The sequence below is a fragment of the Ornithodoros turicata genome, chromosome 4 (assembly GCF_037126465.1).
Source record: "Ornithodoros turicata isolate Travis chromosome 4, ASM3712646v1, whole genome shotgun sequence".
In the NCBI taxonomy this organism is placed as follows: Eukaryota; Metazoa; Arthropoda; class Arachnida; order Ixodida; family Argasidae; genus Ornithodoros; species Ornithodoros turicata.
In genome coordinates this window covers 35,722,690-35,745,452 of record NC_088204.1, presented here as the reverse complement: position 1 = coordinate 35,745,452, position 22,763 = coordinate 35,722,690, and the positions used below count along the sequence as shown (strand labels likewise).

The 22,763-nt window shown below is 45.2% G+C and overlaps 2 protein-coding genes and 1 long non-coding RNA gene across 3 annotated transcripts; all 3 read right to left on the bottom strand.

Annotated features, from left to right (window-relative positions):
* Positions 1-1,241: 1,241 nt before the first annotated feature.
* On the bottom strand, positions 1,242-6,195 carry LOC135392985 (uncharacterized). Its single transcript, XM_064623595.1, has 5 exons — positions 6,106-6,195; positions 3,508-3,635; positions 2,128-2,205; positions 1,933-1,986; positions 1,242-1,441 (listed from the first exon to the last, which is right to left on the bottom strand). Exons 1-5 carry the CDS (start codon positions 6,155-6,157, stop codon positions 1,286-1,288), a joined length of 468 nt encoding a protein of 155 aa, XP_064479665.1. The 5' UTR covers positions 6,158-6,195; the 3' UTR covers positions 1,242-1,285.
* Positions 6,196-6,916: 721 nt separating this feature from the next.
* LOC135392984 (uncharacterized) lies at positions 6,917-12,032 on the bottom strand. The gene is made up of 2 exons (XR_010422355.1): positions 11,132-12,032; positions 6,917-9,636 (listed from the first exon to the last, which is right to left on the bottom strand). It is a non-coding gene; the product is annotated as an uncharacterized LOC135392984 (long non-coding RNA).
* A 7,498-nt stretch (positions 12,033-19,530) lies between these two features.
* LOC135392332 (uncharacterized) lies at positions 19,531-21,927 on the bottom strand. Its single transcript, XM_064623047.1, has one exon. It carries the CDS (start codon positions 21,925-21,927, stop codon positions 19,531-19,533), a length of 2,397 nt encoding a protein of 798 aa, XP_064479117.1.
* Between the last annotated feature and the right edge of the window lie 836 nt (positions 21,928-22,763).

Below are 22,763 nucleotides of genomic sequence, written 5' to 3'. Positions count from 1 at the left end.
ACGTCACTATATTCGTGTTCAACTTAAGAAGGAGAAGAAATGTAGCCCATCAGCTCTGAAAATATTAAGTCCAACCTCCATGGAGCAAATTTCTTCCAACGAAGTTCGCGCGGTAGACTGCCATGTGCGTTCTAGCGCCAGTTGTTCGCCGGGACCAGCTCCATAAGACTAAAACCGGCGGACGGCGTCGGAAAGTCTTCCTCTGATGTCACTGTTGCCAGAGTACAAGGCGAAAGCTTAGTGGAACCAGGTCATCCCATATTCCCTTGGAACAGGAATACCATCCTTCTGACATCCCCGTATCGTCCACAGTTTGTAAGAAAGGAGTTAAAATGTAACGCATCCTGCCGTCCTCAGAAGCTTCAAAGGGACTTTCCCAAAAACACCCCCGCAAGGTTTTAAGAGCAAAACAGGATATCTTATAGTGTTAAATTATTTATTTATTTATTGTGAGAAGTGAGCGCACATTTTCAGTACAATGCCATGTATCTTTGTTCCGGCATTTTTTCAACCTCAGCCACCAGCTTTTCATTTTCAGTTTCTCATTTTATTTGTTTAGCGTATATCCCAATATGATATACGCTAAACAAATAACATGAGAAAGTGAAAGTTTGAACCGCGCAACGAGTGTGCGGTTCAAGCAACAAGCAGAGAGATACAGATACAGAAATACTTTACTATATATGAAGGATTCGAAGGAATTCAAGGATTCAGAAAAATATTTCCAGGAGCACTACTTATTGCTTGTTATGCGACCTCCAGTAAATTCGAGAGACTTACTCGCCTGCTAATCAAAACGGCGGGTGAGCTGCTAAGTTTTATTTTGATGATGCAAACAAATAATACAACAAACGGGAAATAGCTTAGAGTATCTCTATTTCTAATTCTCTATCGACGTAAAGCGTGTGTTTCTTACCGATTTTGGTTTCAGACATTGGCTAGGACCTCGGAAGATCAAAAACTGTGCCACAGAATCGCGCGTTTCTGCCTTTTTCGCGGTGAATGCTCCATGTAGCATGACCAATTTTCTACGTCCTCGTGTTAATCACTCGGCATGTGTTAATCACAGGGCAATGTTGGTCTGATGTAACGTTGGTGTAACGTTATCCTATATTACTCTGACGGTGCTGTTCGCATTGTTGAAAAACTTGAAAAGTATTCCAGAACTCTCCATAGAATTCCTTCTGATTCATTACAAAAAACTTCGATGAATTATGAGAGTATAGCAACACTGCAAAACAGACATTTTGAAATGCATTTATGCACGTCACATTTTGCAGCAAAGTCACAATTTGTCCGACAAAGCAGTGCTGGTACTGACGGCGTGAGTAGCGCTTTCTGTGGTTCTTTCCCGTTTCTCAATACACGTGCCATTCCAACATGTCCCATTAACGAAGACATACACACGTGTCGCGTTTCCATGCTTTCCACCTCCACCTCCCTGAAATGCAAGATAACCGACTGTTAATGTCAAGCATTCATTAAATCGAAGCAAAATGCATTTCATAGACGAGAAACGACGACAACATAGAGTAGGCTATTTCCTAATATTGGAATTTAAACCGTAGGCGCTTAATGAGGGGGCTAGTATATACACTTGCCATTTTGAACTAACTGTGTCTCCAGATTTTCAGGAAATAAGTTCACAAAAGAAGTTTCGAAAAACAAAGAGGCACTCAGAACTAACGCGCTTCTTCCTGTGTACCTAGAAATTAGTCTTTAGCTTCATAGTTTAGGGCAAAGCTGAACGAATGTAAATTGTGCAGTGGTATACTCCATATTTATTGCATATGACAACCTGTGATATACAGGGACTGCAATTGCTTAGCCAACCCCACTTCATCTAGGTAAACAGGTGGCTTTGTAATGCACGTAAGATTGATAGAAATATAGCTTGTGAGCTATTCCTCAAAACATGTCACCGATACCAACCTGTGTCTCGCCCACTTCCCCATGATCTAACGTGCTGTTCTGAAGGCGACTAACCTGCAACAGAACGACACGTAAGGTAATGCGAGCTCGGCTGTGTTTAACGGACATATGTGCCTTTTAAACTATGCACCTAAACCTAACAAAACTGTTGACTTGGTTGAGCTGGTTGAGCTGCACGTGTACCGAATAACGCACCATGCATTCCGTTCCGTTCTCTTCATCAGCGTATCCACCTTCCTCGCACAGGTGACTGCACTGGTACGTCTTGTTGGTCTGAGAGAAAAATAAAAAAATAAACGTTAAAGTGTGCTTTTTCTGCTCTTGCAACGTGTGTAAACAACCACTGTGAGTAAAGCTCTAGCAACTGAATACGATAGTGAGACCAGAACATGCCAGCGAACCAGACGAAGCACGCTCAAATAGTATCGTAACTTTGCGGGTATTAGCCAGTCTATCACCTTTTGGGCTTGTGACAAGGTTGCTTACCAATATGCCTCACCATAACATGAGACGTGGCTGCTACGGCTGTGAGCAATCAATCTTCAGAGTGAACAACATATTCATGCAAATTTTCAGTAAATTCCCTTTTGTGAGTGTTTGCGTGGAATTCACTTCTGGTATGAATTTCTGTGTTTGCGGCACTTAAGTACCCACACCAGATTACATATCATCCTTCTCCGAAAAATCACTGATCTTAACGAAGATCAACATTGTCTGTGCATCACTAATGGCATCTTCGACTGGTAGCAAAGAATCATTGTAGAACGGTCTATTTTCAACTAATCAACACGGACTGCTCTGACAACAACTTCGGCAATTGTTTCTTTCTTCCATCTTCCTTCTTCTTCCAGCTCGGAGCGCTCTGGCTTAAAGCATTGGGGTACTGCCAGTCGAAGATACCATAAGGTAAGGTTAAAATCAGGGCGGGTCGGTAGAACACTCATTGATCATTGATTGCACAGCTATTAGGAATTTCGCATTTCCACGTTTTATTCGTCAATTGTAGTACATCTTAAACTCTGTGTATCAATCGTGACGCCATAGTAACATCAAGGCAGCGATTTCATACGACAAGGCACGAAAAGCTTACAAGGAAGTCTTAACCTTAACGGTTCCTTCCAACGTTCGCTTGTTCGTAAGATAAAACCACGCACAGGAAGAAAGCGGTCGAGATGCGTCCTGCAACGCGCAGCCAGTTACCAAAATCATTTGTGTCAGAAAAAGCGAAAAGGTTATTAAAATGTGCAAGAAGCCGCATTTTCAGTGACAAATTTGGTCAGAGCTGTAAACGACGATGGCCTTCAAATAGCCATTTCCCCTAAGCCTCCTCAAATTAACTCCAGGCGTAACGCTGAGTCGACTGTAATTATGTTTTATGCAGTGAGCAAGATGTGCTGGCTGTCTCCTGCTTCTCGAGGAATAAAGCGAAGCAATTGACCAATAGATTGATCTAGCAATTGATCAAGAAATGCCCACGTCAAAGAACGTCCACACGAAGGCGGTTATTCCGCTTAACCGATGTGTACTAATAGATGGTTTTTCCGTGCTCTATTTCTGTAGCACGAAGAACCTTACCGTACTAAGCACAGGGGATAGTTTTGTACAATTTTTCAAGTCCCTTTGAGTTTCGTAGTCATCATAGTTGAAATCAGTCGTCGTGCTGATGGACAGCGTTGTCTCCTCTGCAGGCTTCGTGCAAATTTCTGGAACACAGAGACCAAAGAGAACATGTGTGGCACGCAAAATTACATTACAAGACTCGCCGTACAGCTCGCATCAGAATGAACTTGAACGCCATTCTGGCCTCTGGACCCTGGTGGTGCTTAGTAAGAATAACGGCAGAGGTAGTTTTGCTAATCTAATTACAGTTCGAGTGGTGACGCTCGTTGTAAAGGCGTTGTTTTCTCCTATGCGTTGCAGGGTGGCTTTCTTCCTGCTTAGCAGGCTAGAGCGGGCTTCAAGTTAACTTCGACGCGAGCCTTACATCGGGGTCCATCGTAAAAAAAAATGTGTCGGTAACACATGCAACTGTTTCTTGCACGTTCTCGCGAAATCGTACTTCGGATGCACTAATACCCCAAACGCACTGACGCAGGATCCACATTGTGCACAACCCTAATTAGGCAGCGATCGTGAGTGCCCTCAGGTGCGGACAAAGCTAGTTTCGCCGAACGAGATTGACAACGGGTACACTTGTTCCCCGTTCGCGGACGTGATTGCGCACATCAAGGATAGTTGGCGCAGGCACAGTGGCTCTCCGTCGCCTATCCGCATTGCCGACCGCCGGATCCTGGCTGGCAAGGTTGCGGCGACCGTGACCAAGAAACCAACATGGACAAACGTCGAAACAGCTGAAATAGCATTTGGTTTAATGTAACTTCATTCGAGCAGACATTTTGAGCCTTTGCAATTTTTAATGTGAAACTTCATTCGTACCGGACAGCTGAGCGAGGGCGCGCAGTACATCTTTCTGACTTGAGAGGTGAGCGAAATTACTGTTGCCTACAACTGAGAGAAGTTGCTCAGCGCATTCACCTGATGCGTTTTTACAGAATTGAGAAGACTTTTGAACGCAATGAGACGATCGGGGATTAAATGATTATTAGGCGTAAAAATACTTTTAACAGTAATGAGATTTTGACGGCAATAAGGTACAATCAAACATTAAATTGAATAATGGCAGTTGAAGAAAAGCAAATGTATGCAACTGGGCGTCCTGATGCTTGTGTTGTGTTCATAGTCTATGGCTAACTACTATATTTCACCATATTACTGCCAGCGATTGCGTAGGGTATCGCCCCTGCCGATGAAACTCTCCAATTACCCTGTATTCTCACGAGTCAGTTTTGTGCCGGCAGCAAGTCGGGAAGGAGTGAGGGGAGTTCCAAGATCAACAAGGTCACTACGCGTCTGAAGACGCCCGCTCGTTCTCTAGCATTCACACGAGTCAGTTTCCCGGCGGCTGTCAGTTTTCCGATCCCTTCTGTATTCGCGCTTGTGCATTTCGTCTGTGTCTAGCGTAGGATGGACCAATGAAAGAAATAACTTATAGAACTTGCGCTCCTTGTGGATGACGCAGAGTGCATTCACGTGAGAAACGGGACAAGATATGGGCCAAAGAAGAGATTCTGAAGAAGCGCTATGGAATGTAAAACAGCATTAACCCAAATCTCCGTGTGGACGACCCAAACGCCTGCCGGATTATTTTAAGAATAAACGTTGTCACATTCGATTTTATTTTCCACAAATGAAGGGTATCTCGATGCTGAGCACCAATATAGGCGCGATAGCGTGCTGACAAGTGATCGATTGGCGATGACGCTGTGATGTCGAGCTACAGGTAGTCAATAATTAATTAAATTAAATTAAATCAAACCAATTTTTATTTTCCTTTCCGTAGGAAGAGTAGCTTCTAATTATTATGGTTTTATACATGTATTGGAAAGGTGCAAGCGAACGATTATGTGTAGTCAACGTTTGTCCAGCGAAAGAAATATCCGCGTTTATAAAATTCATGCTTTGTATTCCGTGTCTGTTTCGCCTCACGCAGAGAAAAACCTTCCTATGCAACACTACATTGTAGGCACCTATCTATGCATTGCATAATTGTTCCGAAGCTGCTGCGCCGGTGTGTCGTTCCACCGCTTTCGCGGTAAAGCCACGTATCGATGGCGTTCCAATTCAGAACTGTCCACGTGGCACCAGAGAGCGGTGACGTTCCCTGCCGCCTGAGCGTCAGCCGGCAGAAAACTGACTCGTGTGAATACAGGGTTATCATCACTAAAATAAAGTTGTCGGTCACTCCATGTTTAATTGCATCCCCTAAAAGTACGTTACGTGAGGTACGCTGCTACGAACGCGGGCTTCCTCGCAGAACATAAGTTGAGGGTCGCTTTTCTAGCCGGTAAATCACTTGAGTTGAACTAAATAAACGAACGCATAAACTGATCCTTTTGTCGTTATTACTATAATTTGTTCATCAGCGAAGTGCCCTACGCAAACGAAGAGAGAAGCTTGAACTGTACAGAAAAGAACACTCAATTTTAGTTCGGAAGTGTAAACAGTCATTGATATGAAATCGCAACTAAAAAGATGCACGAAACAGTCGAAGAACGTCCATAAGCGACCCGTGTATGCAAATCTGTCGGCTATCCAATATACGATAACACTTACGATGGGCAAGAAAGCCGCAAATCGCCAGACAATACGCCACGAAGCACTTCATCTTAAATGATCCCCAGATAGTCCCTGCGGATTTGTATTGTTCACTGTCTACAGTACGCTTTTATACTGAACTTTCATTGACCTAACAATGATAGTACAGACGTCAATTCGCGATACAACAGTAGACTAATAGAATAAGAAAATTAAGCAATAGCTAAACGTAAAATAAGATTATAATTAGACGTTCTCAGAACAATTTTCTGGTTCCGCGGCTATTTGGAAATAACATTATTTAGGTATTGTTTCACCTACGTCAGAACTAGTTTCACAGGTGTTGCGAAACAATTTGAGCGTCAGATGTTGCGTCAGATGTTGAAATCAGCCTTTGTCTAACATTTCCTTCTCCCATGAAGCGAACAAACCAGCTGCATGCTTCGATATCGTTATTCAGGTTCTAAGAATTCCGCCAAGATGGTGCACCTGCGGCTCAGAAATGCAATTATTTTCCAATGAAATTAGTTCCGTCTAAAATCGAACAAGCCGTGACATTTGATATCTGGAATTATGGCGACAGAAAAATATGTTGAAACCATTGGTGGATGAAGAAAAATAAATGCATTTGAAGTCGTGCGTGACGCGGTTAGTAGTAAAAGGAGGTGCCGAAGAAAAAACGTGATGAGTTAGCAACTTCGACCCCTAGGCCCTGTGCCGTTGACCCCTGGATCCTTCGCGTATTTTTTCCGGCTTATCGGCGGGCCGCGCGTGTGCGGAGGGTTGTCCGTGCGCTTATGACATGCAAAGAGGAGTCATACACAAAAAGTACACGTTGACATATATTTATTAAAGTCCATTGTGCAGGGAAATGTGCCAATTGTAATGCCAATCAGGTGAAGGTTAGCCAGCTGTAGGACTCGAACCCACATCTTCTGGATTGCCGGTCCAGGGATCTACCAATTGAGCTAAGCTAACAGCCTTCTCAGTGACTTCCAAAGGTGCGTCATCTGAAGGGACAAACCAGCCACTCTCTCTCACTCATCCTCCTTTCACTCTGACATTTTTGCTCACTCATACACACATTCATATGACGGGATCGACGCAGGCGGCAACTGTTGAACATGAAAGAACTGATGTTTTGAGGCTGGAACAACATAGAAGGGACAAATACATACAAAGCCTCAATTTGCCTAAGAAATTAACGATGAAATATGAAGGTCACTGAAAAGGTTAGCCAGCTGTAGGACTCGAACCCACATCTTCTGGTTTGCCGGTCCAGGGCTCTACCAATTGAGCTAAGCTTACAGTGAGGAAAAACGAAACGTTAGCATAGCGTTAATGCAGAAGTTTAACAGTTTAAAATCGAAGCTGTTCTGAAACAGGATAAAAAAAGAGAGAAGATGATTCATGCCAGGGCCCTTGGCAGAAGCATGCAGCATCTTTTGTCCTGAAATGCAGAACAACCTAGATTTAAGAGAGTTTAGCAATCCACCCTCAAACGTAGTAGTAGAATATCATACATCACATCACATTGTGAATTTGTTAACACTGAAGTAGAAAGTTCGTAGTACAAAGTGCGTAGTACATGGCATAGCACAGCATAGCATGAATAGCATTGTAACATGCAGTACATAAACAGTACATGCAGTGATAAGAAAATGAAGCAAAATAGTGCGAAGAAGTGACTAAATTCGGAACTAAGACACTAAATTCCAAATGTAGAAAGTTTTTCTGAAGAGGTCAGTAGTAGGGAAATGCTAAACAGCAACAATGTAAGCGTGTGTTTGAGTGTGGCTGTGTGCGTGAGTAACTATGAAATGTGGAAGTAACCCAAAGTGAAAAGCAAAGGAAAAATGACCGCAAGTGGTGAAAATCTAGTAGAACCTTGTCTTGAAGTGTTTATGAAAGAAGTGGTGCTTGGTATTGGTCCCATTTTGAAAAATTCTCAAAGCAATATTTTTGAGAATACTCTTTATGGTGGCTACAGATCTTTCCACAAGACCATTTGCCTGATGGAAATAAGGACAAGAAGTCGTGTGTTCAATTCCTGTTGTGGTTAGGAATCTTTCCATGTTCTGACTCATGAAACCTGAACCTTGGTCAGAAACAATTGTCATAGGAATACGAAAAGTTGTGTTGATCTTTTCCTTAATGAACGGTGTGATATGTGACGATGTTGATTTCACAGCCTGTGTTACTACAAATCGTGTAGTGTGGTCACCACATACAATGATGTACTTGTTTCCATTTCCTGTTTCCGGAAGTGGACCAATATGATCGAGGGATATTGTGGTGAAAGGTTGTGTGGGAATTGGTCGAGGATGTAAGTATCCCACGGGCTTCGATGTTTGTCTGTTGAAGCGCTGACAAATGTTACAACCCTTTGACGTCCTTATTAATGGACGACCACCAGTATTTACTCAGAATACTGCTTTTGGTCTTGAATTTGTCCATGTGACCACGTTTATCATGAAACTTAAGCAATATCTTTTTCCTAAGATATTCTGGTATGACAATCCTTGTTTTTGTCAGTCCGTTTTGTTGAGTGGTTTCGTGGCAGAGTCTGCCATTTGACAACATGAATGTATTCCGCATGTTCTCAGCTTTGCGAGAAGAAATATTGGGATTTTTGAGGACTTCAAAAATCTCTAATGACGACGGATCTGACTGTTGGTGATTGCAGAGATGATAATTCCCGGCAGTGAGAATTAGTGACGCAACCAAAGGTTGTGGGATGCGTGATAGAGTATCAGCGACAACATTGGTTTTTCCCGGACGATGGTGTATCTTCGGAGGAAGTTCTTAAAGATCGAGAACCATGCGAGCAAATTTTCTATTGATTTCCTGTGCATTGGTCATTAAGGAGACACTGTAGTTGTTTGTTCAAACATGGCCGATAGGCAACCCGTACACATAAATTCGAAATTTGTCTGTGAGTGCCCAATGAAGAGCAATGCATTCGAGCTTGTTTGAATGCAGTTTCGCATGCAGTTTTCCATGCCGAACGGCATGGACTCGTTATCGACGGCGATCATTGTTGATTCACTCCATGGTTTTATGTTAATACTCCAAAGCTCTGCTTCCTGTTTTTTTTTAGATTGAGATGTCTGCACCCGTGTCAACCAGAGCGTCGGCCGGTGTGTTGTTTACAAGAATTTCAATTACGGGTCTCACAGGTTGTCTAGATGGTAAGTCGTGTCTTATTGAAGCAGTGTAGCTGTGTTTCTTGTCTTTGTCTTGATGTTTGGCGTAGTCCCTTGTGTCTTTGTATTTTTGGCTTCATTTGTCCGATGTTTTGGTGGAAGTAGGAGAATGTTGCTCACCATTTTGTCGAGGTGAATACTTAGGCTGTGATGTGGACGAAAAGCCTTGCTGACATTGATGTTCCTTCTTCGTGTAGTACTTTGGCTTGGCTCCTTGTTGACGCCAATTTGGATCACGGTGTTTCTGAGAAGGTTCGATCTGTCGTGCCAGCTTGATCAGAGTGAGACAGTCACATCCAGTAGACATGTAGTAAGAAGTGAGACTGGTCTTCGTTGCCTCGCCCTATAGACCCACACAGTAAACTTTTCTACACTTTTTTGGTGTAAATGGCTTGTCCCATGGCGCACACCTTTTTGGTGTTGCCTTTACACTCAAATGATGGGTGTTTCCTAATGCACCCTTTGCTTAAGTGTATTCCTAATAAAACACTATTATAATGGGTGTTTAAAAACAAAAACACCCTTAAAATGGGAGTATTCTATTGAAAACACCTTTTATGATGGAATTATTTGCTAGCAAATATTCCCTCGCAAATAGTGTAATAGGAGCTTCCGCGGCAGCATACCGACACCACTCGCCGAGACATACAGTTCGACGTTCTTGCTTCTATGGCAAGCAGCACCGCGAACGCGGTACACTTCCAGCCGTGGTTCCATCGTAGAACCTAAACCGGAGTGCGATGCGTCGCAGGCACGCCTCGTTAGCTTGTTAACACTGTGGGACCAACGTGAGTGCAGAGGCATAAAGAGACCTGGGGCACCCTCAGTAGCCTATATTGGCGTGTCGGATGCATCATATACTGAAATAAAATTTGTTGGGGCACGTTCGTTACACGTGGTGGGGCGGATAACGTTTGTAACGGTGGCGGGAATGTGTTTTTGCAATTAACACCCACGTTTGCAACGAGTCAAAGGTATAAGTTAAATTTCTCACATCCCTCCCTGTCAAATATTGTGTTTTTAACTCAGGTTATCGTCTATAACGTGATTACTTGCTTAGCGGAGCTGTGAAACCAGCATAATTTTTCTCGCGCGAAATAAAACACCATTTTTAACACCATACTCCCAATTCAAATGGGTGTAAAAAAGGTGCATTCGAGGAAAAACACCTGTTTCAACACTCCACTTTACACCCTTAATGATCCACATTGGATAAGACGTGGTGTATGTCGATATTACACCTTTAGTAATGCACTTTTTGCACTCTTTGCGGAATAGAAAAGGGTGTTTTTATAAGAATACACCTTGTTTGAGCAAATAAATGTGTAAAATAATTGACTGTGCATGGTGATGTAACGAATCTTGTCACGTTCCCTGAGCTGATAAGGGCACTTGCAGAGTATTTTGATCTTTGGATGAGTAGTCAGATGGATTCGTCACTTTTCTGGACTCTAGCTTCACAATCACGATTCCAATCTGGTAGATCTGGATCATAATCAAATCGATCTTTCAAACCTTTGACCCAGTCTCGTCATGTGACACAACTTCTTCCGGATCCATCGTCCCAATCCTTGGCCGCACCACGAAGCTTACTCTTTGCAATGGCTAAAGCGGTATAATCGTCCCAACCGTACTGGATACGTAACACCTCAATTGATGAAAGCCATGCGCGAAAATCATCGTTGGGCCGGCCATAAAAGAACTCCAGTGTCTGACTAAGGTCAGGGGTGGTTACTGTTCTCTGTGATGTGGAAACCACCTGTTTGAAAATCTCAGCTAACTGATCGATGGTGATCGGTGCAGAGGTGTAGGTGTACTCGCGGTAGGTGTCTTCTTACTTGTTTTGTTTGTTGATGAGACTTGTTCATCCTGATCTTCGGATGATGTTTGGTATTCCTCGTTGTCGTTTTTGGTGGGAATATCACTCGTAGATTCAAGTTTCCTCCTTTCGTCGTCTTCCATGATGAGAATTGCTGCTTGACGAGGACCAGCGTTCTCTGGGAGTGTGACATTACGTAAGACGCACTCTTCAAACAACAATTGTGCTGGACGCAAAAGAAGTCTCAACACCTTTGGACTTTCCATGAAAGAACAAACTCAAAATACCATATCTGTCGTTAGGACACAACGAAAACCGAGAGACAGAAACAATACTGCACCATGCTCCAGATAGCTGTTACCAGCTGAACGTAACTCGAACATCGAACCGCGTTCGAAATTGCGAACAACTGAAAAAAAAAATGCACAAATGCAACGAAAAAGACGCAATTAATGCGTGACAAAAAGTGAACTAGAAGCTACGAAGGGATAGAACTGTTCTAAAAATGCAATGCAATGCGTTCGAATGACGAGGCTAAGCCTAAACCCAACAAGCCTTTCGAACTACGTGAAAAGCATAAGACTTCAAAGTCGAAGTGCTTGCAAAAAAAATAATACGGTATCAACCAGAAGTAAAAAATCTGAAGAATCACTTGCGGTATCCTGTCGGCTGCGCCATGTGAGGCAAGATAGACCAAGGGAAAGGGGTAAAGAAAGGTGTTAACGCTGGTAATGGACCCGATGTCCCTGGCTATCTGCCAAACTCAAAATAAGATTCAGGAATACGGCATTTGGATAACACACAGACAGTTTACTAGCACTCTGGTATGATACATACAATGAATAAATGACTGGAAAGATATACCTAGCAATTTGGGTGATGAAGGGCCGAATGAGCTAAGGCAAGGATCCAACAGACTAACGACGTATGATGATGAACGTCGTACGATGAAAGAACTGACAACAGCACATGGCACGCGCTTACAAGCATGTAGCGGCGCCACTGCTGGCTCATGGCAATGACGGTGAGGCCGAATTCTACAGATTGGCTCTCACAATTGGTAGAGCCCTGGACCGGCAATCCAGAAGATGTGGGTTCGAGTCCTACAGCTGGCTAACCTTTTCAGTGACCTTCATCTTTCATCGTTAATTTCTTAGAAAAATTTAGGCTTTGTATGTATTTGTCCTTTCTATGTTGTTCCAGCCTCAGAACATCAGCTCTTTCATCATTCACAAATAAAATCTATAACACTACATTTAATTAAAGAAGATATTCTTAATCAATACGATTACAATCAAAATTACAACTTTCATTATAAAAAGTATAATATTCCTATACGTGACCACCATCATTGCAATAGCGGGAAGTGCCGATAGATGCATGTAAGACCCTGGAAGACTACGGAACACGAACGACAAGAACACAAGAGGAAATAACATCTATACCACTACAAAAAATATATTCATAATCAAAACAAGAGAGGAGAATACACCATCATTTTAACTATCATAAAATCATCCTCGTGACATAATCTAATCGAACACTATACAATTTTCATTCTAAGAGACACTACAAACCTTACCGTGTTTTATGAATCCAACACCCAGGCACCATACAATATGTGAGGATCTCGGTTTTTCTTCAAAGCCTGGAGACATTCTCTCTGTCTACACGACCAAATCCCTGCGCATGCTTTATCACTTAAAGGGTTGGGGGCTATATTCCTTCTTCCAGCAAACAGGGAACTCTCAAGGTCAGATAAGATAGTTTCTTTTTTTCTAAGATAGTTTCGTCTTTTCGCAACCTTTCCTTGAAACGGAAGTCACAGCAACAACAACAACTTTATTTTGAGATGAAGAGTGAGGTTCATCGCCAGAGGCGATACTCTACCCCATCGCTGGTCGGGATGTGGGGAATGAAATACTTAGCACCTTCACCATAACGATCGTAGTCCGATGGTGTCCAGAAATGTCAAAAGAGCTTTCAGTTTTTCGTTGCTGGGCTGGATTGGGCCAGGGACCAAGCAATTTGGATGGGGAGAAGGGGCGAGAGTCCAGCTGACTAAGAGACTCGGAGAGTGCGGTTCGGGAAGGTTGGTAGTGGGGGCAATGAAGAAGAATGTGTTCCAATCCTTTAGAGCACCACAGTGGCAGCAGGGGGGAGAATCAACTTGTATCAAGCGGTAACGCGACTGAGCTGTAAAGGCCACATCGAGTCGCGTTCGCTGGATTAATGCAGCATCTTGACGAGAGGTGTTTCGTGGCATGCGGAAAGCGAGCGTTGGATCAACTCTGCTCAAGATAGATGGGGGGGGGGGAGAATGTCGGTTGTTCATTGGCCGTAAGCCAGGGGGGTCACGAGGCGTCGCAGAATGGAACGACGGTCTTCTCTCAGCAGAACAATACTGGTCCGTTTCCGATTCGAGAGTGCTGCTTCTGCGGCGCTGTCGGCCTGCTCATTCCCCACGGCACCACAATGGGCTGGAACCCACTGGAGAACTAGCCTGTGGCCTTCTGCGTAGACAGTGTGGTAAGCTATTAACACATCTGTGACCAGGGGTGCGGATGGGCCTCGTATGCCAGAATTTTCAATAGCTTGAAGTGCAGATTTGGAGTCTGTGAAGACTGCCCATTCCCGAGTGGTAAAATCAGCGACGTGTTGTAGAAAGAAAAGGATGCCATAGAGCTTCGCAGTTGTTGAGGAGGTTGGATGTGAAAGACGTCATCCTTCCACTACGCCTTCGGATGGTATGACGAATGGCGAGGCGGACTTGTTGTTTCGGGATGAGCCATCTGTATATGCGGCTGTAAACGTAGAAAACGTCTCGTCTACCAGAGGATGAAAATGGGCTCGAAGGACTTCAGGGGGAACCTGACCTCTTCTTTCCAGAAGGTTCGGAAGGCTTACGAAAGTCGGCGGTACGGGCAGAGACCAGGGGGCTTCCGGCAGTATAATGTCCTTAGCTATGAAGCCAGTGAGAGTCTCGCGTGTCCTCTGCGCTACTCGATAGAAGTCGCTTTCACGGCGGTATCGAATTTTCTCGAGGAGCGGGTGACGGGGAATGTGAGCTCGCAAACGTACGAAGTGTAGAACCTCAACCGGTAGTTCACCAGCTTCAGCCAGGACTTGTCGTGTTTCAGCCATTCTTGGAACTCCGAGACAGCGACGGGGGCTTCGAGCAAACAGGGACCGAATGGTATTTAATGATGTTGTTGATATCCTGTGCAGGATAGGAAAGCACAGTCGCCCTCACCAACGCCGCGTGAACTACGAGCAGGAAACGTTGATCACAGCCCCATCCTGAGCCGGAAAGATGTTGAATTGCGGGGAGCCATCGCTGCACTTCAGTTTCAAGGTGTTTAATGTGGCGAGCCCAGCGCAAGTCCGAGTCGATTACCACGCCAACGAAGTGGTGGAAGCGGACCGGCTCAAGCTTCTTGGCGTCAACCAAAAGAGGGAAATTGGTTATAGCTTTGCGCGTGAAAAGGAGCTCGACGCACTTTTCGGGGGAAAGGTCCATCCCAAGGTGCGTGTGGTACGTATGTACATTATTTAAAGCGAGCTGCAGGCGGCGGTGTATGGCAGGGCGTGATTTTTCTACTGTCCAAAGGGCAACGTCATCTGCATGCACAGAAAACGACACTTTGCGAGGAATTACTGATTGTAGGCCGGCCATCACCACGTTAAAGAGTGTCGGACTCAGAATACTTCCTTGCGGGACTCCTTGATGAACAGGATGCTGAGGGCTTTGAGCTTGAGACGTACAGACTGCGACAGTTCGGTCCGTAAGGAAGTCTTGGAGCCAGATGAAGAGCCGACCGGATACCCCAAACGAGCGCAAGGCGTGCAGCACGCAAATGTGCGAGACGGTATCATATGCGCGCTTGATGTCGAGGAAAACCGATAGGACGATCCGCCGATAGGCACGAGCATGTTGGACTGTAGAGACCAGGCCGAAAACTGGATCCAGGGAGCTTCGGTGGCGACGGAATCCAGTCATTTCTTGAGGGAACGCACGTTGTTTTTCGAGCCACCAGTCGAAGCGATGCAAAGCCATTCTCTCCATCAGTTTTCCCATACAGCTTGTCAGGGTCACAGGGCGAAAGGAGGATCGGGCATTTGGGGGCTTGTCTGGTTTCAAGATGGGAACAACCAATGCCTCCTTCCAGGTAGATGGTAAAGATCCTTGTTGCCAAGACGTATTATGCACATGAAGGAGAGCTTGGAGTGACCGCCCGTTAAGGTTTCGCAGTACGGCATAGGCGATCTTATCGGGTCCCTGGGACGAGGCGGCGTTCACAAGCTTCAACGCTTTCTTTAGCTCGATTAGTGGGAAGTCGCGGTTCATAACTTCCGGTGGACGGGGCCAGTTTCGATGAAGATCAGCCGTCAAACTGTGGACAAAACTGCAGTGTAGCGGTGTCGTCGAGGCAGCCGCCGGTGTCGTTAGTACCACACCGAAGTCTATCGCTAGCGTGTTTTCGTCTACACCCTGAACGATAGCCAAGGCCGCGAGATAATTCTTTTGAGGGGCCGCCTTCTTGAGAGGTCGAGTTGTCCGCTAGATCTTCGTGGCCGGGTGAAACGGTGAAAGATTGTGACAAAACTTACGCCAAACTTACTTCTCGTGTTACTTTAGCTTTCATCCGGCGGTATTCTACAATGTCCGTAAGTTGCCCTGTCCGACGAGCCGTTCTTTCTGCTCGGCGACGTAATGCCCTAAGGTGGTTAATTGCTGGAGAATGACCGACATGTCCTGTTACCCTTTCAGACATGACCACCGCGTCCTGAATACCGCTGCTAAGTGCTTGCGAGAGGCCCTCTGGGACAAACCGGTGTGCACAGATGGTCTGAGGCCCCCACGAAAAAGTATCCAGTTTGTGAAAGGGATCAGTCCAGTAGTTGCTGAGTGGGGCAGTCTGTCGTGCGAAATATATAGAATTCGCATCGCAAAGTAAGGAATAAACATGGTGCTACCACTAGTGTCGACGTCCGTAGCGCGCGACAAGTGTCGAATTATGTCGGTTGAGCACCACGAGAGGTCCAATACATCGAGTGACGTTGGGGATCGCGTGTAAGTTGGCTCCCGATTGTTCAGCAGGCAGAGGTGAGGCCCGGCGCATATGCCACACCGTGTAGAACCTCAGCAATTTCGTGCAATATGGCCAAATCGTTGGCAGTCATAACACTGCATGGGGCCTTCTATGTACTCTTGGACTGTGAAGGTCTGAAATCCGAGGGCATTTCGGTGGGGGAGACGGATTGTAGGTTCAAAAATCAGGATACATACAGGAATGTGTATTCTCTGTGCCATGGAGATTATTACGAATATTTTCCGAATGAAATTTACTTAAGACTAGAAGAAAGGATCATCCGCGCCGTCGAAGACGTTTCGGCAACACGCCGGCCCATGTTTCCCCAACCCCGTACCCAACACCGAACGCGATTCGGCGCCCGACGCGTTAACGCGGTACCACACGCGACCGTGTTGCTTGTTCCGGAAACGGGTTCGTCGACGCGGATGGCCCTTTCTTCGAGTCTTAAAGGGGCGTAAACAGGCCGACTAACATTTAAAAAAAATGTTACCCCATGAAAGAACGCACGTCATACACTCTAAAATCGGTATCTTATAACGTACCTTATATCGAGCTGTACCTGGTCAGGTACAAATATCAGGTACATCAGTGCTTTTCCGCAGTTGCTTTAAGCGGTACTGGGCGAGACAAAGGATCTCGCTTTGTATGTATGAGGCACAAGCATATTTATGGGGTACACGGTCAGTTTATGAGGTACCGTGTCTTGTACCGTATGAAGCAGTACCTCTTGCGCAAAATCTTATTGTGCTTTCCGCTGCTTGCGTTCAAGCAACGCCCCAAAGGGATCGATACAGTCAAATAATGCATGTACATCTCTGAGACTCGGAGATAAAGATTAGCTGTTGATTTACAACTATGATTGTTTAATTCACGGCAGCCGTGGTACTTTTGTTTAAATTGTCTGCGTTTCTTTCAAGTATATTACGAACACAGGCTAGACAGTGAGCAAGGAAAATGCCGTTCTGTATATGTGACGTTTATTGCTTACTGGGTATATACATAGATAAAATAGAAAGAGATTGAACTCTCGCCGTGTGTTCGTGAAGGATGCAGGTTTTCTTTTGGCCAACATGAAAACTAAAAGAAAAGAACATTCCGGAACAGATAAGCTGTCGACGAACCCACAAACCACAACTTCCAGTGGTTTCATGAGGTCAGGCGGGTCAGTTGCTTACTTTTCTTTATCTTGCCTCATATCTAGCGAATCGAACCCTTGATACCTATAAGAAACATGCGTTATAAGTGCAGCCGCGTCCACATGTGAAGGTTATTTGTGATCAGGAAGCCGCCGTCTTCGCACGGTTAAGTTGACCGGTTAAGGGACATGGAAAGGCCGGGAAGGTGTACCTGCTCATGGTAAGTTTCTCTTTAACGTTCTTCATTTCCGCTACAACTACGTGCATGCCGTTTGCCAAAAACGCTCATGTTTACGGTGAGCGTGGTGAACGGTAGCTTGCCAGATTGCGTATGCGATTGTATTGAGGGTTGTAACAACCTAGAAGCGTTCCACCTCAGTGTATTATTTCAGGCTTGTCTAGTCCTGAAGGTTCTCGTCCCAGTTGTAGCGCTGAAATATTTTTGGATGTAGATACAGTGGCGCGTACGCTTGCCTTAACCAGCGGAGCGCGTGTCATCGGGCGCTGATAAACAGCTGGAAACATGGACGAAAGAAGAAAAGGAGGCGCCCCAACGGCTCTTCGATAGAAGAGAGAAGGGTGGGGCAAGTGACGTGGGGATAGGAGATGAGCTGTAGCTTCTTTGGAGCCGCAAGAGGGTCACGTTACCTGAATAGCCCAATTAGGTCGCTTTGCACACGCCACTTTGGGGGCCACTTCGTCGCGCTACCACCACACCTCTCCAAGTATTCCGAAACTATGCGTTGGGGGCTCCCATAGAGATGTATGTAACTGAATCCGGAAGGCGAGCGGTGACGTCACTGGAGTGGCCCCCAATCTCAGCTTCACTTCTCGGAGCAGTAGGGCTCTTCCTCTCTTTCCTTGCTCCATGGCTGGAAACGAGATTGGGATGATCCGCTATCCGCGCGAACTCATCCGCTGTGCGTACAGACACTCCCTTCAAGGGGATAGTGGATCAACCCAACCTCGCTTCCAGCTGCCTATCAGCGCCCAATGACACGCGCTCCGCTGGTTAAGACAAGTCTGCGCGCCAATGTACCTCCCGTCAGTATAACGAGCACTACGACCCCATGGCATGGCCACCTCTTCTTTCGAAACCAGCTCTCCGAGTAAGGAATAAAATTATAATTCTATACTGGAGCGAAATCTGATCGCCTTGATACATTGCTTTGCTGGAAAGTCGGGCGACAACACACTAAATTTTTTTACACCCATGTCAGTGTAAGAGAGGTGTATTTTGCCATATACACCCTACCTACACCGTTAGTACACTCATTCAACAAAAATCCTACCAGAGGTGAGTGTAAATTGGGTGTAGGGAGGTAATACATGCGATTAGGGTGTGCTAGGGGTGTAAAGTGTGCAACCTTTATGAATCACCATGTTGGTAGTGTGAGAATCTATGTCCATGTCCTCTTGAAAATGCCCTTACTTGATTTGGCACCATATGTTTAATACATGATACAGTTTAATGTGAAGAAATATGAAATATATTTCACTTTTTACATTTTTGCAAGAATTGTCAAATCTGTAAATAAGGGCAACAGAGCAATAGTGCACAGCACAGTAGAAATTCATGGGAACCGGTCCACTCGTCACAATCCCACTCGTCACAGGATAATTGGTCACATCGGCCCTCTGGTACAAGGTCCTTTTGTCACCGGCACACTTGTCAAGGGGGCGGTTCGTCACCGGAACACTGGTTGCAAGGTTGACCCCGTTCCAAAGGGAATGCGTTTCACTGTGTTTTACCAAAGGGATTAGTCCAGTGCCCGACCCACACTTCCGCGAACCCGGATTCCGAAGACCGCCGTAGTTCATGTAGAATATGCACCCATCGAGACTGACCAAGGTTAGGTCAAAAGAGCCTTTTACTATTTCACACGCTGGAAAGTGGGTCAGTTCATGTAGAATATGCACCCGTCCAGACTGACCAAGGTTAGGTCAGGAGAGCCTTTTACGTATTTCACATGTTGGGGAGTACGGTGCGGTGAGCGGGTGGCAGGTTCACTGTGACGATTATTCCGGCGTGACGGCAGTTCCTCGTACGAGATGCACTGTGATGAGTTGGCCTCCTTGACGAGTTCACCTATGACCAGTTGGCTTGTGACGAGTTCTCCTAACCCCGAAATTCGCACATACTGTGGCTTAGTTCACACCCTATGTGTATTCATTAGCACATCTTCCTAATGCAGTGCATGACGAGCATTTATCACATGCCTGTTGCCTTGTCTGTGTAGGAAAAGTTGCTCACTCTCAATGTTCTGAAGGTCCCTCACAACTGTGTGCTGAGAAGTAGACTGCACAACATAGACGTGAAAATGTCTGTCAAATTCAAGTGTTTCGAGAACTTGTGCAACACCAAGTACCAGGCGGTTCACTGTGTAAATGTCACAGAGCTGGAGGAACACAGGGAGCTCATCATCACTAATGTTGCGCACAAGAACAGAGCCTGATGAGTACACAGCGCCATCAACTGTTATGGACTTCACCACAATTATATTATCAGAACTGATGTTCTCAGCACATAGAAAATTCTTTAAAACGTCAGGTACGTGCTCAAGGATGCAAGGTCTGCTTCCAGTTGTGGTCAACTTGGCTTCGCAGTGGGATTGTGAGAAGAGGTACATCTGCAGGTATTGATGCCTTGTAGCCAGACTAAAAGTTATGTTTCTGAAGTTGCGAATTTTGCGCGCAATGTCTTTGAAGTATTGGTGCTTCGCTTCAAAGCGCATTGCCCATAGGTTGATTAGAGGTCCATACCTATAGATATATGAAGGATAGTGAATTAGGTAGTGCATCTTGGGTGGTGTTGCAACAGATGGAAAAAGGCTGTGAAAGTCCATCAAGAAGAAATAAATGAGACGCTGCAAGTACGGTACACAGGACACAGGGATCCTTCTGCACATTATCAGGTCAACTACCTGCCTCAGTAGTGTATATACTTTCCATGCAGGACAATCAGAGGGTACACGATCTCCCACATAGAGAGACAAATGCCGGAAAAAACAAAAAATTTGACTAGCATTTCCCTTCATGCTTCCGGTGCCATGGATGAATTCTCTTGACACAGGCTGTGGCTTGTTTCTGTTGTCATATGTGGAGTACCCAAAATGAATTATTTCCTTGTTGAGGTCATCAATGGAGAAAAATTTTAAAGAAATGAGGTTTGAAAGTATGTGTTTTATAGCAAATGGCAAGACCCCTTCGTGAATGTCGTGCATGACGTCAGGTGGCAAGTGTTGCGTAGGATCAAATCCGGAGAACGTCAGTTCGCATGGCTCTTTTACACCGTAAAGTGACACTGTGGGTGCACCAGCATTGTGCATTGTTAAATGATGTTGATGACCACTAGGTGTACGGAGTACAAACTCCTGTTCAATATGCTTGATGTTGATTTCATGGCGAAGAGCCAGACAGAATCTGCAGATCCTTCCATGCGAGAAACTGCACTTAAATCCACCAAGTCTAGGTTGTGATAAATTGTCCCCGGTAACTACAAATACTGTTCCTTTTATCGGATGACCTTCAACCTCAATGCCTTCAGTCTCAAGACGGACAACATCTTCCAAAAGTGGGCGAAGAATGCTGTTCAGCCCGTACGTACTGACATGTTTGTCCTTCACAAGCAGAGCAAGGTGGATGCTCGAAAGTGATGATCTAGATTTCTGTGGCAAGTTTAGAATGGAGAAATACACTGCCATCAGTTTGTGCAGTCCTCTTTTACTTCCTAGAGGGTCACATACTTCAAGAGGTCCTCTTTTACTTCCTAGAGGGTCGAACTCGTCGCTATATAGCTGCATGCACAGTTTCGATTTGTCCCCACGGAAGTATGCGTGATCATGGAATGCTGTTCCATCAAACACCGATGTGAGATAACCATTGTGTGATGTTGATGGGCGTAGTTGTTCAGCCATACCTGGGGACTGCAGCAAATGTTTCAATACCTCACATATTGGGACGTAATGGCACACATTGGTCGCACCGTTTTCAGTTTGCCCGAGGACAATCGTGCGTGGCTCCACAAACGGCAAGAACAACTTCCAATAGGACTCCCGGCCATTTTTGGTGCTCAACTGCTCCATACTCTGCTCCACAACTGATGTCAACCTTTCTTGAATGTCACAGCCTTGTTCAAGCAGTCCTTGAATGTACAGCATGATATCATTCACAATTTCATTAACAGTGGAATCTGGTATACGCCTCCCTTCTTTCCATTTGAGAATTAGCAGAGCAAACTCCTTCACACTGTCTCGTGTTAGAACTCCGCAGTCTGTCTCAGGGTCTTGTTCATGATCAACCTGGTCACTGGGTCCAGGGCTGCTGGTCTCTGGCTCACCATGAAGACTTGCTTGTGGTTCATGGGAAGTTTCCACTGCGTCCTCCTCAAGCAGACTTTTATGCTGGTGTGTAACATGTCGTCGGTATGCTGAGTACCGTTGGAAGGTTCTCATGCACTGATTTAAACCGCACACCCAGTTGCCCTCATGTCCATGGCACGTGCGAAAGTGTCGGAAAAGACATTTTAGGGTCACAGTCTTCCAGTTGCATCTTGGGCAGCAAAAGTGGCGCACCCCAGGCATGACAAAGTGCACGTGCAGTCTTCTACGGGACACATGCGTCAGTGGTCTTCACCCTGCAGTTGTGTTGCCATGGTTTATTAACACAAGAGTTACCACAAATGAGGAATGAGTTGAACTGCAAGGATTGTATGCCAGAAAATTACTGCTGTTTACTGGGCAGCTTCACCAACATCATTGATGACTTAAACAACGATGAGATGAATAGTGCCTTAACAGAGAATTACTGCGTATAACTCTTCTTAAAAATATTGTTTAATGCTACTAGACTTCACGTGGCGTCGCTGTAACTAATATTTAAAACAAGCCCTTGAGGGTTAACTACACGCATGATCTCTACTCACTTGACATTAGAGGAAAGAGACGACAGCAGCGGTTGATTTGAAACAGAATGTGGATGTATTCACAGACCGGTCATATAGTCATCTTTTGCCAGAAAAATCAGTGCGCTGCACCCTCTTTTCTGCCTGCACCTGTCTGTTTTACCTGCTTGAAAACACTCTGTACAACGGTGGTTTATCCAGAATCCCAAGCACAGAGGGATGTTAGAAAGAGTTGGGGGAGGGGGGGGTCATTATTATAGTTACGTCATTACAACTTAACATATTACCGACGTGTGTGTAAAGCTAAAATCACAAGGGCACCCCCTGTAGGGAGCACACAGCTGAAAAAGTTAGGGGGATGTCACTGAACATTTGATGTGGGGGGAGGGGGGGTCTGGATAAATCACTGGACTGTACAAAGCCTCAGGTTCGCCACTGACGACTTCACAAAACTATCCCTATATTCATTGCATGTTAATCGAAAGCGTATCTAGTGCTTCAGGATATATACTTACA

Bases quoted from the DNA above. Each gene is read 5' to 3' on its own strand.
- LOC135392985 (XM_064623595.1), bottom strand. From the start codon at position 6,157: ATGAAGTGCTTCGTGGCGTATTGTCTGGCGATTTGCGGCTTTCTTGCC. The intron at 3,636-6,105 runs GTAAGTGTTATC...TCTGTGTTCCAG, and splicing joins TTGCGGCTTTCTTGCCCATC to AAATTTGCACGAAGCCTGCA. The intron at 1,987-2,127 runs GTGCGTTATTCG...GTTCTGTTGCAG, and splicing joins AGAACGGAACGGAATGCATG to GTTAGTCGCCTTCAGAACAG.
- LOC135392332 (XM_064623047.1), bottom strand. From the start codon at position 21,927: ATGCCTGGGGTGCGCCACTTTTGCTGCCCAAGATGCAACTGGAAGACT.